At 39.4% G+C, this 17293-nt stretch overlaps 1 protein-coding gene across 1 annotated transcript; it reads left to right on the top strand.

Moving 5' to 3' along the window:
• Positions 1 to 4441: 4441 nt before the first annotated feature.
• On the top strand, positions 4442 to 16297 carry DHRS7C (dehydrogenase/reductase 7C). The gene is made up of 7 exons (XM_017835968.1): positions 4442 to 4647; positions 5153 to 5308; positions 9952 to 10064; positions 10966 to 11176; positions 11275 to 11367; positions 13192 to 13347; positions 13841 to 16297. The coding sequence occupies exons 2-7, from the start codon at positions 5155 to 5157 to the stop codon at positions 14047 to 14049; spliced, it is 936 nt and encodes a 311-aa protein (XP_017691457.1). The 5' UTR covers positions 4442 to 4647; positions 5153 to 5154; the 3' UTR covers positions 14050 to 16297.
• The last annotated feature ends 996 nt before the right edge of the window (positions 16298 to 17293 follow it).

Here is a 17293-nt window from a genome sequence, read left to right as displayed (position 1 = left end):
CCACCAGGAAGCTGGAGGGGAACCTGTTGGTCAACCCAGTAGAATCTCCCTCTGGAGAATAGAGGGCTCGTTGACTATGTGCTTGTATGTCTATATTACTGAGGTGAATACCAAGTTTCCTTGTAGCTTTTGGTCAAGATGCTTATCTTTTGGAGTATGTAGGAGGAACCATGCCTACATATTGTGGCACACCACTGCTCTATGTGTGTGAGAAGAGAACATCAAATAAGTAATTGCATGGACTGAGGAGTGTTTTTTACCTTGAGGAGGCAGTGTGTTTGACTTGAACTAGATGTTCTTCTGTTGATACTGTATTTCTGATTTTAAAGTGTCTGGCTCTTGCGTTGTGATTACAGTACTTTTCAAAGAGCAGGTTTTTAATAAAAAATTTTTAATATTGAATTTTTACGTTGAGAATGGAAATTATGTTCTTGCTGCTCCCATGACCAAACATGGTGCTGACTGCTTTTTCAAGCAAGAATTTCTATGGTTTTCAGTGCTTGAAAATACTCATGGTAGTGTTATATGATGGGCTAATCCTGCAAGTCAACAACAGGTCTCTGAGGTGAGCATGTTGCCGTGGGAGTTAGATGCTGAAAAAATCTCCGGAGCAGTTAATTAGGGGTGAGATAAGAAAGGGTTTATTATGCCAAGGCTAAGATGTTACAAGACGCGCGCGCAGGCCGTGCCTGAGATGTTACATTTTATAATACCATCCATCCAATCCCACGTGTCCACCCTGTGGCCTTTACTCTGGTCTGCCCTGGGTCCACCCCCTGAAAATGGGTCTGGGGTGTGTTTCGGGACCCTCTGTTCATCCCATCTTCATCAGAGCACAAAGGATACATAGTCACCCAATTCTTGACCGTGTTCTGTGGTTTAGGTCCTGATATGCTGTTTTGCCAACAATCTAGGCCTTGCCTTGACAAAAGACTAAACATTTCTACTGGATTCGGGAGTAGGGGTGATATAGGGAGCATAGAATGGGGTAAGAGGGCTAAGGAATGTGTAAACAAGGGTGCTACAGAGAAAGGGAAAGGGACAAGGGACAAAGGAGGGAGGGTTGCTGCTTTTAAAATCTACTTATAAAACTTATAAGGCTTACCAATATTAGAAAAATAAAAAAACATTAGGGGCTTAAGGCATCAGCATCATTCAAAAATGGCTGACATAGGTATAAACACAGGAATTCTAGCAAATCCCAGAAGTATCTTTAGGTAGAAGCTGTCCTGTCAATATGCTCAGTGATCTCAGAGCTATCAAAAGAAAATACAAAGAGAATCAATAAGAATGTAAGAATAATGAAAAAAGGGCTGAAGGGAGACAAAAAAGGTAAAATTCACCTACAGTGTAATTTGGCTGAGACAAATGGAAAATACAGGACTCACTACAGCCTACATGTTCCCTTATCCGGAGCATAAGAACCACAGAATTAAAACACTTTGCCTTGCTATTGCTAGTGTTAAAAATGTCTCTGACTTTCACTGTTAGAGACATATACCCTCTCAAAGTATATGAAAATCCATATGTCCTTCCATTTCTACTCAAAGAAAGAAATTGTAGATGTTGGACTGGTTAAACCTTGCTGTGGACAAGAGTATGCCCATGTTTAGGGAGTTCACAACCCCCGACGACAACTGTAAAGATGGAATCATCTTTCTGGAACAGACACAGATTTGAAATCTTGGTTTCTTATTCCTGGGTGAATGCTAACCACCAGTGCCCCTAATCATTGCTTTCTCTATACTGATTTAAACTCTTCCTCCAAAAAAATAACAAAACCACAAACAAAACATCAAAGAATATCCACCAAATGCTTTGTCAAGCACTTCTGAACAATGTGAAATGTCAGTAATGCAGATGTTTGTAAGTGCATGCTGATGCTCTCAGGCAGCGACCTGGGTTGAGCACTTCAGGGAAACAAGCTCTAGATCTTCAGATTTGGACACTGTTCAGCCCTGGCATCATCTGGGACAGTTCCTGGAGCTCAGGATATAAGAGACTTTCAGAATCAGATGAGGGAGAGAGAAAGCCTCACTTTTGTTCAAGTTTCCCTGTAGGTAACTTACCCTTTAAATGGGAACTGCCCTCTAGAATAGTTTTTAGTTATTCCTGTTCCTCTGGTGTTCCCAAGGGTACTCTGAAGGTGGCAGTGCATAATACATTTCTCGAACTTCACCAGACTGAGATTTCTGTGCTTGGGAAGATTTGTGTGTTTTGGTTATTGCAGTCACTGTATGTCTGTATATTTCCAGATGACTTTGGCAGTTTTCCTTTAAAATTGTTCATTTTTATTAATAGACATGTTAGCATTTTATGTTTGCAATCTTACACATTGTGTGCTGTCAAGTTCTTTCCATTGACCTTATCCTAGTCTTACTCCGGCATTACTTTTACCATTGTCCGGGTTCATTTGGAAACAAATTACTTGGAACTCATATAAATATCTTTAGTGTGTGCTTTTTTTTTTTTTTTAATGTTTAACCTTCCCAAAAATAAATATTTCCAAAACCCTGAATGAATTAAACAAACAACACATCATGTTCCATTAAAGGAACAAACTAGCTCAGTTGTTGATAGGGAACTGCACATTTGTTTATTAAAAGCTGATGCTTTAAAAGTAAGAGAAGATAGCTGGGGCTTTAAGAATGATGGAAAATCCGATTTCCTCTCTGTTGCTGCAGGTGGCTTGGCACAACTTCTCAGCTCATTTGACTTAATGTTTTTACATTTTCCTGTAGAAACTGATGTACATTACAGGACACCGTGACCATTTTGTATTGGAAAACAAGTATTTATTCATATCTGTCATTCATGATGGAGTTGTTTGAGAAAGAAATACATGCAATGTTTCAAGCATTGGCACATTATACAATTCTGTGGTTTGGAAATCTTAAACCTTAAATCATGAGTTCTTTGGCAGGCAACATCAGCTTTCACGGACAAGAATACACATCTTGCTTCCTGAAATCATTAGCTTCTAGAGCAAGTTAGGTTTACAAACTAAGTCTAAAAGTCCCCTTCTACACCCTCTTAAATAACCTTCTACCCATTCCCACTCATCAAAAACTACCACTGTCCTGGTATCTGCAGACCTAACCACGAAGTCTTTGTTCTTTGTTAGAATGCTCCGACATCAGTGACTCATCATTTATAGGATTACATTCTCTAACTGGAGATGAAAATTGGAGTTTAGATGGCCAGGTACACAGCACAAACAGAAGTGTGAATGTGGTTGTCAGAACTTCAGTTTTAAGACAGTGATACAATTTTTTGAAAAAACAAAACAGGGATGATTTATGGTAAAGCCGCCTTCTCCCTAGAACCTCAAAGGTCAACTCGTTAAGTGTGATTGTCAGGTTAACAATCACAGCTACTCTGCCCTTCTGTGACCTTCCCTGGAGTACTGTGTCCAGGTCTGAGATCCTCAGCACAAGAAGGATGTGGCCCTGTTGAAGGAGTCGAGAGGAGGCCACGAAGTTGTTCTGAGGACTGGAACACCTCTGCTCTGAAGACAGGCTGAGAGAGCTGGGGTGTTCAGCCTGGAGAAGAGAGGGCTCTGGAGAGACCGCATTGCAGCCTTCCAGTACGTGAAGGGGGCTTATAAAAAAGAGGGAGAACAACTTTTTACATGTGCAGATAATGATAGGAAAGGGGGTTCAGTTTTAAAATAAAAGAGGAGAGATTTGATTAGGTGTTAGGAGCAAGTTCTTTACTCAGGTTGCCCCTGAGAGGTTGTGGTTGCCCCATTCCTAGAAGTGTTCAGGGTTGGAGTCTTGAACATGTATGGGGCTTGGATGGGATTTGGAGCAACCTGGTCTAGTGGAAGGTGTCCTTGCCCATGGCAGGGGAGTGGAACGAGAAGCACTTTAAGATCCCTTCCAATCCAAACCATTCTGTGGTTCTATGAACAGATAATGTCTCTCTGCAGGAAATGCAAGAGTTAGATCACCTACCTAAAGTTGATGTGGTCCTGAAACTGCTGGGAAAGAGGCAGATCTGTCTAGCAGATACCAAGAGTGGAAAGCAGCCTGTAGCCCCTGGCAGCACAGGATGCCAGCCTCATCTGCTTTCCAGCATTCATCTACTTTCCAGCATTCATCTGCCTGCAGCAGCTCTGTATGATGCACTGACTCCCAAGTCAGCTTGCTCAGAGACCTTTTCCTGACACATTCATACATCATTCATATTGCTGAACTATGGTTATTGCAAGGGACAACTTCTTTATGGTACCTTTTCCTTGGTTTTGAAGACCTGTTGTTATGGAGTTTACACAAATGTTTTGATGTCTAAAGTTAATTGAAGGCCAATCACAAGAAATTAAACATTATTATGAACAATGAAAAGCAAGGCAGGAGAGGTTGTTCTTTGTTCAGTTGAATTGATACTGTAAGAAGAGTTTTAATATGACTGCCCAAGCTGTTGGGCTCCATAGGTCAGGCATGTGGATCACACTGTGGATGCTATATTTACTCTGGCAGTGCCTCTGTCACGGGGCTGTATATAGCCATTCTCATTCAGGGCTAGCAGCCTCAACAAATCAATGCTCTATGAAATTGCTAAAGGATCTTAATTAAACCTGTAATACAAAGATTTACAAAAATACAGTAGAATGCTTTATCTGTATCTGGAGTCTTCATAGCCATAGTAAGTGATTATATTTTCTCTATCTTTTAGAATAGCAAAGACATCTATTGTGAGTTTTATCTGAAATTTGGATTAAAAGCTTTTTCTATTTTCTAATAATTGCAATATAATTAAAAGTTTGTAATTAAAAGTTCAGTGTTATATTTTAGCCTATGTTTTACCTTAAAGCCTAATAGAATGTACATATGTGTACATATATACATACATATATATCTACATTCTATTATGGTTTTGTCAACACATAGTAATTTTGAATAAGAGGAATCAAGATTTGCCTAGACCATACAAAGATGACAAAAGCAGAAAAAGAAACAATATTACCCTGTCTGTTAAATAATAATACTACTCACTGATTGGAAAACAACCTACTGCTTCAAGCCTTTGGTTTTCTGATCACTGGATTTTCTATATATGAAAACATTGGGGTTTTAGATAAGAATATTTGAAAAATAATTAATGTGTATTATGATTACTGTACTCTCATATGGTCTTTTGTTTCCCACAGAGATGGGTATTCTTGCTGTACTTGCTCTACCATTGCTTCTCTTAGGGATCAGTGGAATTATTTATATTTACCAGTCAGTCAGGTGGCTATTGTCCAAGTCAGCGGTGCAAAACAAGGTGGTGGTGATTACGGATGCCATTTCTGGACTAGGCAAGGGTGAGTTGTCTCATTTCTTCTCAGAGAACAGAGAACAGAAATAGCCAGAGAACCACCCTGGGTGATAAAACGTGCATACATTACCTTGTATATATTTCATAACTGACTGGATGAAGGAGAAATTAGGAAATATATTTATGAAAAAATACTATGATTTTTAAATTTATATTTTTAGGCTCAGTCACAGGAACTGTTGATAAACTTCTAGGAACTGCAGAGCTTTGTATTTATTTAATTCAATAGGATGAGAGGTTTTATAAGCACACTGAGTGCTATTTTTAGCATGTTGCTGCTATGAGATCTTATTACATAGGCTGTCACAGCAAGGTAGTTGCAAATCATATAAACAGGTGTCGTCTTACTTTTCACATGTTTCTTTCCAGCCCTTAAAGATTTCAACATTTCTTGTTCCCTGTAAACGACAGTGCTCATCCCTCTGTCGCTGTTTGTATCTCTGCCCCCTCTATCACCCATGTTACTCCTCTTCCCTTGACATCGTCCAGTATTTCCAACTGGGCAGCCTGGTTATGTGTAATGCTGAATTCAGAGGACAGAAGGAAAGGGAATGAGATAGTTTTTCTATTTAAATGGCTCATTGCCTGGGTGGCCTGGAGACAAGGTCTGGCAAGACCTTGGAGCCCCTTCCAGTACCTAATGGGACTCCAAGAGACCTGGAGAAAGACTTTGGACAAGGGTCTGGAGTGACCGGACAAGGTGAAATGGCTTTCCACTGACACAGAGGGCAGGATTAGATAGGATATTGGGAAGAAATTCCTCCCTGTGAGGATGGTGAGGCCCTGGCGCATGTTGCCCAGAGAAGCTGTGGCTTGCCCCCTCACTGGAAGTGCCAAGGCCAGGTTGGACGGGGCTTGGAGCAACCTGGTTTAGTGGAAGGTGTCCCTGCCCATGGCAGGAGATTGGAACTGGTTGGTCTTTAAGATCCTTTCCAACCCATATGGGTCTATGATATACTTATTGACTCCTATTTCCTGCCTACATGGTGCTGTTGATTACAAGGTACTGAGTCATACGTTGCTTATGTACAGTCCTGCTCTAGGCTTCACTAGAAGGGCAGTAGATTCAAGTGCCTGATAAGGCAAACATAGCTCGAGGCTATATTTTGGTGTTTTTAATGAAGACTTGCTGTCTGTTAAAACCTCTGCACTCCCAAGGAGAGAACAGATGGGGAAAGGGAATGCTCCTGCAGAATTAATCCTTAGCAGAACAGAGCAGAGATCTGCAACAGAGGCTTTTAGGACAAGGTATGAAATAATTCTGGCCTCCTCATTCCACTCAGTCATTCCCTTTACCTGATACATTTCAGGTTCAGTTGAAGATAATAATACTGTGCATTTTCTCAAGTTGGTTATTGTCATGGTTTAGGAATGGTATTCCCCAGCTTGGTGTTCACTGAAACACCACGCACTGTTCGCTGACTCCCCCCATCCCCCCGCGGTGGGATGGAGAGGAGAATTAGAGACACAAAAGGCAGAGATCGTGGGTTGAAATAAGAACAATTTACTGGAAACAGCAATGAGATAAGAAAATGAACATCAACAATACCAATGACAGAGGGTACAAGGTAAGCAAATGATTCACACCAATCACTCACCATGTGGGACCGACGCCACCTGACTGCTCACCCAGCAAACCGGAAAAATGCGACTGCCCTGTGCAGGGCTGGAGTGGGATTGAACAACCCTGGGGTCCTGCTGTACATCTGGCTGCTGCAAAAGTTACCCCCACCCTGGCTAGAACCAGGACATTTATATTTCAATATTTTTGTTGGAGAGGCATGATTCAGAGAACTCCTGCTGAGATTGGGTGTGTTGTAGAATTATAGGATGTCTGGGTTTCTAGATAAAAATCTCCCTTGGAGCAGAAATATCACCAGTGCTGGATCTGTTTGGGTGTAGCTTCAAGCCAAATCTTGGAACCCTCCAAGAATAAAGAACATTTATTGAACATTTCTCCAGCTGTCTTGCTCCAGCACTGCATGATCCTTGGTGACAATTTTCCTAACTTGAGTTTCCATATTAACCTTCCTTCCTCTTTTTTCTTTTTTCTTTTTTCTTTTTTCCCTTTTTTCTTCTTTTTTTTTTTTTCCTTTTTTTTCCCCCCGTGACTAGCTGTTGCCTGTCTCTTGAGGCTAGAAAAGCAACTGTTTGTGTGTGTGCTGCCCCCACCCTCCTTTTCATAGAGATGAAAAAGGAGGTAACTCACAACACTTTTATTTTATTATCCCAAATATATCTACAACCAGTATCCCATAGGGTGACATCAAGAAGTTATTTGCAGGCTTGAATGAATAATGCAAAATTTACTGTGCACTCCACTTATGCATATGGGATGACCATTTGTCCAGGGCTTTCAAATACTGGCTGTGTGGCCAGTAGCTCCATATGTGAGCTCTTAAGAAACAGCCAAATTCTTTTTCCTACATGCCAGAATTTCTGGACTAAAGACAACATTCAACAAAGTTAAAAAAGAAAACTATGATGATTGAAGATGTTTTCAATGGTTTATGATTATTATTGAAACTTAGTTCCTGTTTCTTCTGAGTGCTATAACTCAGAAAAGTCCAGGAAGCTTCTAGAGGAGGACATCATTGGTTTCCCTTTTTCACCTTTATTGCTGTTGACCAGTACTCTTTTTTGCATTTTCTTCCATAAGATCGACCCAACTGCTGTTTATAGGGAAAATAATGGTATAGTTGTACTGGCAAATAATCTTTTGGGCTTTAAATAAAAATTTTTTCTACACTAGAAAAGAAAAAAATGAAAGACATTCGTAAAATTACTGTTGTAAATAATGAAAAAGATTGCTTAAATAAAAGCCTCCAGCTGCACAGGTTTGCAAAAATGCAAGATTGATCCATATTTAGTGAAACATGAGCATTTAAGAAATCTTAAATTGGTAATGAGCATAACTGGATTTCTTGTGGATATTGAAATATGAAGAAAATGCTTCTTGGAGGACAGCAAACCATAGCACTGGGGTTCTTCTATTGTCAACAAAAGCCATAAGAGCTGAGACAAAACAAATAGGCTGAAAGGCATTGTAAGACCATATTCATTTTCTTCCAATGCTGACTACGTAGCTTTCATATAGATTTGATGTAGAAACCAAACATGAGAGCTCCAAGGCTGAGAGCTTTTTGGAAGACTTAATCAGGAAAAATAACTCTTGATTTTCAATCATAAAAGTACATATAATCCATTGTCAGCTAACTCTCTGGCTGCATGCAAAGCAGACCTCTGGTTTGGGGCACCTTGGACACATCATCAGTTGTATCCTCAGGCCTATCTGCAGGACATTATCTATTCTGAGAAATAAAAGGCAGGCAAATGAGTACTTTTCCTGGTGAGGAGGACAGCCTTGACGGGTTCCTGGACTGTTTCAGTGCAGCTGTATCACTGTAGCAGCCTACAACTGCCAGAGGGATACAACTAACAGTGAATTCCATAAAGATTCCCATGAGGTATCTGCGCTCCATATTCTTAAATGCCTGTCTTTGGTCAAACTGAGAGGATGATGAGGAATATATTCTCCCTCAACACGACCTAGAGAAGAAAATAGACCAGACAGAAGTTGTCAAGGTGGTCCAGCCTTATATTTTATAATTTGGCTTGAATTGGTCACACACACCCACGAAGACCTGCACTAATGAGTTGGCTGCAGTCTTGTGCTGAGAGGGGATCATGGGTAACACTGACTGCCAGTTCCTTTTGCTATGTGAGTCCCCAGTTTCAGAAGAGCACAGTCATAGTTCACTTGTATGAAAAAGGGAGAAGAATCTTCCCCAGATACCTAGCTTAAATTGGGGTAAATCCCCAGCTCAGAACGTGTCTGAATGAAGAAAATGCTGTGCCAGCCCAACATTCCCAGAAAACTTTCCAGTTCTCTTCTCAGGAAGGCTGTGGGGAATGTAACTGAACAAGCTGATCCCTGATGGCTCTGCTGATTATTGGGAAGGTTTAGTACTCAGGAGATAAAGCTCTTGGGGTAGGTTACATCTGGAGGGAAGGGTCTGTAGGAGAAAGGGCTCTCTCATGGGTGCTCCACCTGTGCACCAGTGGGCGGTGAGTTTTTCTATATTGCTCTTTATCAAAGTTGTAGATGAGTTCCGTGTTGCCAAGAGTTTCATGAGGGTAACACAGAGCTAGTGTTACTGTTTACTGAGGTTTGTTGGTTTCTTTATAGTGCATCAGACATGAAGGTTTGCAAAAGATGCAGTTTGTATTGTAATGACCTTGGGTGTTTATTTTTGTATGCAGTCTTATTTATAGGAAAAGTGTCTGTGAAATATATTCAGAAAAATTTTTCTAACTCAAACCCATTATTCATTAACAGATATATTGTTCTTTTCTCAATTACTTTGTTATTAAATCCCATTACTAAACAGTGCCATTGTGCTGTACTATTAATTGTGCATAATAACATTACATTAAATTAGAATTTATTACTCACGTACTATTAAATTTCAATGCTTTTTTTTATACATATATATTCTCTCAAAATTTATTAATTTTAAAGCATGGATTCAATGTCATTAGCAAAAACAGCATCTCGTTTCAAGCAAAATAAGCAAAATCAAATTGTCATTATTGTAATTATTTCTTTTGAATGTATTTCTCTCCTAGAATGTTCTCGTGTGTTTCACACAGGAGGAGCAAGGCTTGTGTTGTGTGGCAGGACATGGGAGAAGTTAGAAGCCTTGTATGATGCCTTAATTAGCGTGACAGACCCCAGTATGGTATGTATTCATAGCCTGAGGTAAACACCTTGTTCAGGTATACAATGTGCTTTTAGACCCAGTAAAACAAGGTACAAGAAACATGATTCACTGTTAATGGTGACTTTGGTTTCCCAAGTAATACACCAAAGAGAGTCCAGGAAAAATAACTCTCTGTCAGAGAGAGAGAGAAAGAAATGCCTCTGAAGGTGTTCAGACCACAATGTCAAAATCCTGCTCTCTTGAGCTAATCCAAGGCAGTTCCTGTAAATCATCTGAGTGCACCTGCATTCTGAATAAGGTACCCAGCTAGAAATCTTCAGCAGAGAAATTAGCCTGATAATTTGAGTGAAAGGGATCCAAATGCTTCATTTGTACAGGAAGTGTCATGCATTTTTCCTGTAATTAGTGTGCTCAAGGACTGGGAGGTGGGTCTAAAGATAAAAATAATTTTTAGTTTCTCCACCTCTTTGGAACAAATCCCAGCTAGAACACTTCCAGGGATGGGACAGCCACAGCTTCTCTGGGCAACCTGTGCCAGGGCCTCGCCACCCTCACAGGGAGGAATTTCTTCCTAGTATCCCACCTAATCCTGCCCTCTGTCAGTGGGAAGCCATCTCCCCTTGTCCTGTCACTCCAGGCCCTTGTTCAAAGTCCCGCTCCAGATCTTTCTTGGAGCTCCATTAGGCACTGAAAGTGGCTTGAAGGGCTACCCAGAGCTTTCTCCAGGCTGAGCAATGCCAGCTGTCATTGCTGAACTACCTTCTTCCTAGAGTAGGTTAAAAAAACCCCCTGGAAGTTAATGTGAGAATAATAAAAACACTTTATTCAAATGTCAAGATAAATTAATTTACAAGACAAGTAAACAGAAATAATTTTTTTAGATAACAATTATCATTGCTATGAGTCTTTTCTTTATTAGACATATGCGCCAAAGCTCATACTTCTGGATATCTCAGACATAAACTGCATTCGAGATGTAGCTAAGGAAATCCTGAATTGCTATGGCTGTGTGGATATACTAATCAACAATGCAAGTATGAAGGTGAAAGGAGCAGTGCAGAGCATTTCATTGGAACTTGATAAAAAGATAATGGATGCCAACTATTTTGGACCTGTAACATTAACCAAAGGTAGTTGTGAGATCTACAATTCAGCCATCACTCCTTTTCACTAAATACACAAAACTCTTTTACTTATGTGGTTCTTTCTCGCATTTCTGTTTTTGCAGCCATTCTTCCCAACATGATCTCAAGAAGAACTGGCCAAATTGTTCTAATTAATAGCATTCAAGGGAAAATAGGAATCCCATTTCGTGCAGCCTGTAAGTTATACATAGCAAAACCATTCCAATGCATAGCTTGTGAGTAGTCCATGACACTGATAATAGGTTATTAAAAGTGCACCCTAATTCAGTAGACTATTAATACAGTATTTGGCTGAAATTTTTTTGAAGGAGTGGAACTCAGCAAGAAATAGTGAAAATAGTACCTTTGAAGATGCTGCCTAAGGTACTTGAGGATTAGAGGATATCAAATGTGACAGCAATTTTTTTATATATATAATATATATGTAAATATATATATTGTATAGATAGAATATATATCTACATCTATACTTGGGCATATTGGTACAAGCCATAATGAAGTATAGTGTGTAAATATAAAATTTGGGTAGATACAAGCTACTGCTTTGCAAAGTGAGCCTCATGCCTCTAATGGATTTATGTGTGGGAGTTTAAAAGGAGATGTAGTAATTGTATTCTGCTTGACTTTCTAGAAATTTTTCAAGAAGGTCTTTAATCCAAAGCTCTAAGGAAACTAGGCTGTCCTGAATTATGATGAAAGGTCTTTGCATGACTGAAATACAAAGTTAGTGGACAAAAAATATAGGATAGATATAAATAGGCATTTTAAACTTGGGATGGATGTAAATAGAAATTCTTAGCTTGACAGGAGGTCAGAGCGAACAATGGACTCTGAATTAAAAGGTCTGCAAGACCTCAGGATTGTGATGTTTGGTTCCATGGAAGCAAATTACAGTGACAGAAACTGTAAGGAAAGCAGTAGAGAAAATAAAATAAAACCTATCTTTATGTCTTTGTACATTTATGCATAAATCTATGCAATGCCCACATCTTGAACCTGTGTGCAATTTTGGTGTCCCATTCTAAAGAAGTATAAGGACTACAAAAAAGGCTCAAAAAAGAAACAACGCATTGATGTGACATCTGGAATGGTTTCCATCTAGGATACAGATAATTGTGTCAAGATACACTCTTTGTGTATAAAACCATGAGAAGCAGAAGAGCAGAGATGCCCCTATTAATATTTATGTGGCATGAAATGAAGCTGCCAGAAGAAAGAATGTCAAGATAAATGAATGGAGAAACATCTCTCCATTCCCAGAGCCCCTGTGCCATTGTTTAGATTATATTACACACAGGTTGATTTTCACTGTAAATTGAGTCAAATAAAATGTGAATGAGTGCTTTGCAGCTCTGCTGCACTGAACACACAGTTCCATTTTTTGGTCAAGGTTCACATATTATCATCTTGCTTTAATACCATCCTCAATAAAAAGACACTAAAAGCAGATTAAAAAAGTCTTGACATTCAGTTACTTTCACATTAATGTTAAAAGTAGCTCGGATTGCTGCTGCAGGGCAAAGTCCCAATTAGTGTACAAAACATTAGTACTCCTGCATTCCAGCAATGCACATGTATTTCACTGCATTTTAGGGATGTGTTGCAAAGTGCAGAAACAGAGGGTGTGGGGACTCATCTCAGGGACAGTTCCATCCACCAAAGACATTTTTGAACTGTAGAGATAATAGAAGTGTTATTCTCTAACCTAGGTCATTCCCAAACCCAAGACTATTTCCAGCTGGGAAATGCTTTTTGACATGTCCAGGAGACTGCCTCCATACCTCATGCACAGTTGTCCTATAAAAATAATTTCTTACTGCTTGTTTCGAATATGTCATATGATAATTTCACTGGGTGAAATAATTCACTGTTCTTTTGCCTTTTGGCTACTTATTCCATGTTCATTTTCCCAAACATTGGTGCCTTATGGAGCACTATCATACATCTACATCCATGCAATCATATCTCTAAACATGCATATGTGGGTTTTTTTCTTTTAGATGCTGCCTCCAAGCATGCTGCTGTAGGTTTTTTTGATTGTCTTAGAGCTGAAATGGAAGAATTTGATATTTCTGTCAGCACTGTGAATCCAACTTTCATCTGTTCATACCATCGCCAACCAGCACCTGGCAACTGGGAGGCATCTATTTGGAAATGTAAGTTTTGATGGATGAAGATGGGGCCTATGTAGCAGAATGGAAGCTTTTTCAGGGTGAAGATAGGAGCATAGGTAAAATAATGGAAATGACAGAAAGGATGAGTGGTATGGATAGCAAAAGAAAAGAGATATTAGAGAGGTAAGATAAGCCTGGTGAAAAGAGAAGGAACATGGAAAGAGACAACATTATGTGAGAAAATAAATACACCAGGGCATCAAGAATAGAGAGGGAGGAAAGCATGGAAGGTCCAAAGGTTCCAGTACACTCAGGTTGTTCCTTCTCTTAGGGACTGTAAAGATTTTACCTCAAAGTTGTAAAAAAATCTTAGGGACATACTGAGAAAGAGAATAGAGTGGATAAGGGCTTAAAAGTATGTAGGAATTTAACTGATTTGACTGATGCACTAGTTGTGTATCTTCACCACCATTCCCTCAGAGTGTCTGTCTGTTTGTCTGCCTGTCTGTAGCTCTCACTCCTCTCTGATTTACAGTCTTTTTCAGGAAGGTGGCATATGGTGTACACCCAGTGGAGGTAGCAGAGGAAGTCTTGCGCACAGTGAGCAGGAAGAAGCGGGAGGTGCTTATGGCCAACCCTATCCCCAGGGCAGCAGTTTACATTCGAACCTTCTTCCCTGAGCTGTTTTTTGCCATTGTTGCCTCAGGTATTAGGGAAAAGCTAAAGACAGAGGAGGAAAATTGATTTTGTTCAGTTATTTTCTCTGGTTTTGACTTGAAAAAAAAAGTTTTTGTTTCCAATGTCAATGATTTCTGCTGCTTGCCGTGGATAGAATAAAGCTACTACCACTGACACACATTCATCCATGGAACTTCTACTATTCTGGATTTAGGGAATATGAGATGTCATTTTTTACATTAGAAGAGTATGGGGAAAGCCCTACTAGGGACTCTGTCACTGTATAATACAGTGATTCCCAATATAAATCATAATTTGGGGACCTGCAGTAACTCACCAGAATAGTCTGCTAGTGCTAGAACTGATGGAACTTACAGGAAAAAAGAGATGGGGAAGTAGGGATATGTGGGAGAGAGAGGAGTAAAAACCAATGGAGAACAGAGTTAGAGCCTGGCTCAGAGTGTTCCTCAGACATGCTTTTTGAAAGTTCTAACAGGATATGCAAATGGCAAACCCAATAAGGGCTTATCTAGTTCAATATCTCATCCACAACAGGATCCCGGAGTATGTGCTTAAAAAATAGAGCAGTCTTCCAGGTCCTGGCATTCTGCTTCACAGTTTGAAACAGACTCCGCCTCTGCATTTTTTTAAAAGCTATCAATTTTTCACACAAACCTTTCAAATCCTTATTTCCCTGAGGAAATGAACTAGTCATATATAAAAAAAGACTGCCTTACGTTTACTTTAAAGCTCATGTCAGGTAATATTCTCCTACTTCTTTTCGTGTGAGAGACACAAAATAATGGTACTCAAATCATTCAAGCCCAATCATTCATGCCCATCATACATTCCATGCAGTTGCCTGTTTTCCAAATTGGGGAGCCCTGTAAACTATTCACTCTCTCTTTGCGAGAAGTCCAGATTATCCTTGTTTATAATTTTTGGCTTACTGCTTGTTTTTTGTTTTTGTTTTTGTTTTTTTAAGATGGGCAGCCCACAGCTGCATGCAGCATTCAAAATAGATAAACAATCTGGATTCACAGACAAGCATACAGATGCTTCCTGGGTTTTTCACTTCTTTTCTTCTTTTGCATGTCTTATGCAAATTCCCTCTTTTGAGACATTTTTCTGACTTTTTTGACTGCTCCTGATCATTGAGTTTCCTTGTCTACTCTGCCATATATCGTAATTAATCATCATGTCCAACATAAACACGGTCATTGTTCATGTCAATTGTCTAAATTCCATATATTCCAAAAATTCTCTCACTCCTAGTCATTCTGTGCTCCTCTCCCCATCACATTTTCCCAGTTCACGCTGAGGCCTTGCTCTGCCTTTTTATCTCATCCGGGGGGCTGAACCAGAAAATAAATAAAGCTAATGAAAGGGTGTCCTGATCTTTAGTTTTACATCTAAGGGCTTAAATTCTCTTTCCCAAACCCTCCCCCACCCTTTCTTGTGCCATCAGTGCTCAAAGAGGTCATGACCACTTGCATTTTGTCCTGTCAAAATGCCTTGTTTGCAGAATACCTACAAAGGAAATACCTGCTCTGGAGGCATGGAACCAAACTGCTCTTGCTGCTACAAGTCCCATTGCTCATGTAACTTTCAACAGCAGATCACTTATAAACCTCATTCATCAGCAGAGTCTCCAAACATGAACGGAATTCTGAGGGCAAGGAAATATATGACTATCATCTTGCAGGGACATTAACTTTTTTGCTGTATCTGTAATTCAATTTCTTGGACTTCAAGAAACCTGACTCAGGGAGGTAGTTGACCACAGGGGAGAAGAAGACAGTTCCTGCAGTACCTGTTGGAGCTCCATCTATTTTCTGTTGTAGCACTGGGGTTTTATTGTTGCGTGAGTGACTATACCTTAACTGGGAAGTCAAACAATGACTTTGTTCAAAATTTTCTAGCTCCTCACCAGAACTCTACTCCTTCAAACAAATGGGCATTTGCTGTGATCTCAGTTTTACCTGTGTCTGTACCTCAGCAAAAGCCAAGCCCTTCATAATTCCACAAAACCCAAATGTAGAATAACTGGGTAATTTAATCAGAAAAGGATCAGGAATCGTAGGACATCACTGCTAAACATGAATCAACATTTTTTGTAGCTGCCCCATCCCTGGAAGGCCAGGTTGGGGTGTCCCTGGCCATGTCAGGTATTGGAACAAGATGGTCCCTTCAAACCCTAACAATTCTCTGATTTCCTCGATTTCTATTATTTTATGGCTTTGTTGTAAAAACAAGTGGATTACATGTTAAAATAAGCTGAATAATTCTTCTGCTCCATTTTGCATGTTCTAGATATCAGCAGAAATTTTTCATGCAACTTCATTTCAAAAATGTGAACAGTTCAAGGAGCCACAGTAAATAGCAATGAGAGTGACAAAGGTAAAATAACACCTGTGACCCATCAAGAAATTTTTGAAGAACAGATGTCTTTTAATCTAGAAAGTAGAAGAAAGATATATCTTAATGGTTTTCAAATTCCTAAAACGTACTGCCAAGAAGATAGAATTAAACATTTTGCTCGAGTAGGACAATGTGCTAAAATTGCTGCAAAGGAGATTTACAGGGACAGAATTTTCTGCTAAGAATAGTTAAGCACAAAGGATAAATTGCCAAAGAAATTTTCAAATGCCTGTCTTTGCAAGCTTTAAAGAAGAGATTAATGAAACATCTGTAAAAAACCAATGTAGCTTTAGTTTATCCTGCCTAGAGGAAAAGAAGGATTAGATGACCTTTTAAACAGGTCACACTTTTCTCTTATTTGATGTTTTTTTCTCATCTTGAGAACAATGTTTCTCCACTGGTATTTCAGAAGCAGTATTTTTTTTTCCTCTGGGGAAATAAATTATTTAATTTAAAGTTTTCTATTTCATTTGTCTGTCTCTGTTTCGCTGTCACATCTGTGTATATCTGTTGTATATAAAAATATTATGATAACAAATAGAAATATTATAAGTTCAGTAAGAGGTGTTTTCTGTGAGCCTCACTCAACTGTATTTAATCTATGTAGATTCTGTAATAATACTAACTTTTATAAATGAGGACAGCACTAGGCCCGCAGATTTAGTTGTAGGTCATAGGAGAAAGATAATCAGCTACAGCTCCTTTAATTAATTTTTTAAGCTCATATGCCCAAAGGGCACATAATGTTCTTTCAATGTGACCTGCAGTTGCACTATTTTAAGTTTATGGGGTTTTGTGCGGAAATCAACTGTTACTTTTGTTGTTCAAAAAAATTGACATTGTTAGGCATTTCTAGACACAAGGACCCTTGAGGTAAGGAAGAATTCAA

The sequence above is a fragment of the Lepidothrix coronata genome, unplaced genomic scaffold (genome assembly GCF_001604755.1).
Source record: "Lepidothrix coronata isolate B3197 unplaced genomic scaffold, Lepidothrix_coronata-1.0 Scaffold267, whole genome shotgun sequence".
In the NCBI taxonomy this organism is placed as follows: Eukaryota; Metazoa; Chordata; class Aves; order Passeriformes; family Pipridae; genus Lepidothrix; species Lepidothrix coronata.
The sequence above is the reverse complement of the archived record's forward strand: the minus strand, read 5'-3'. Positions and strand labels throughout refer to the sequence as shown.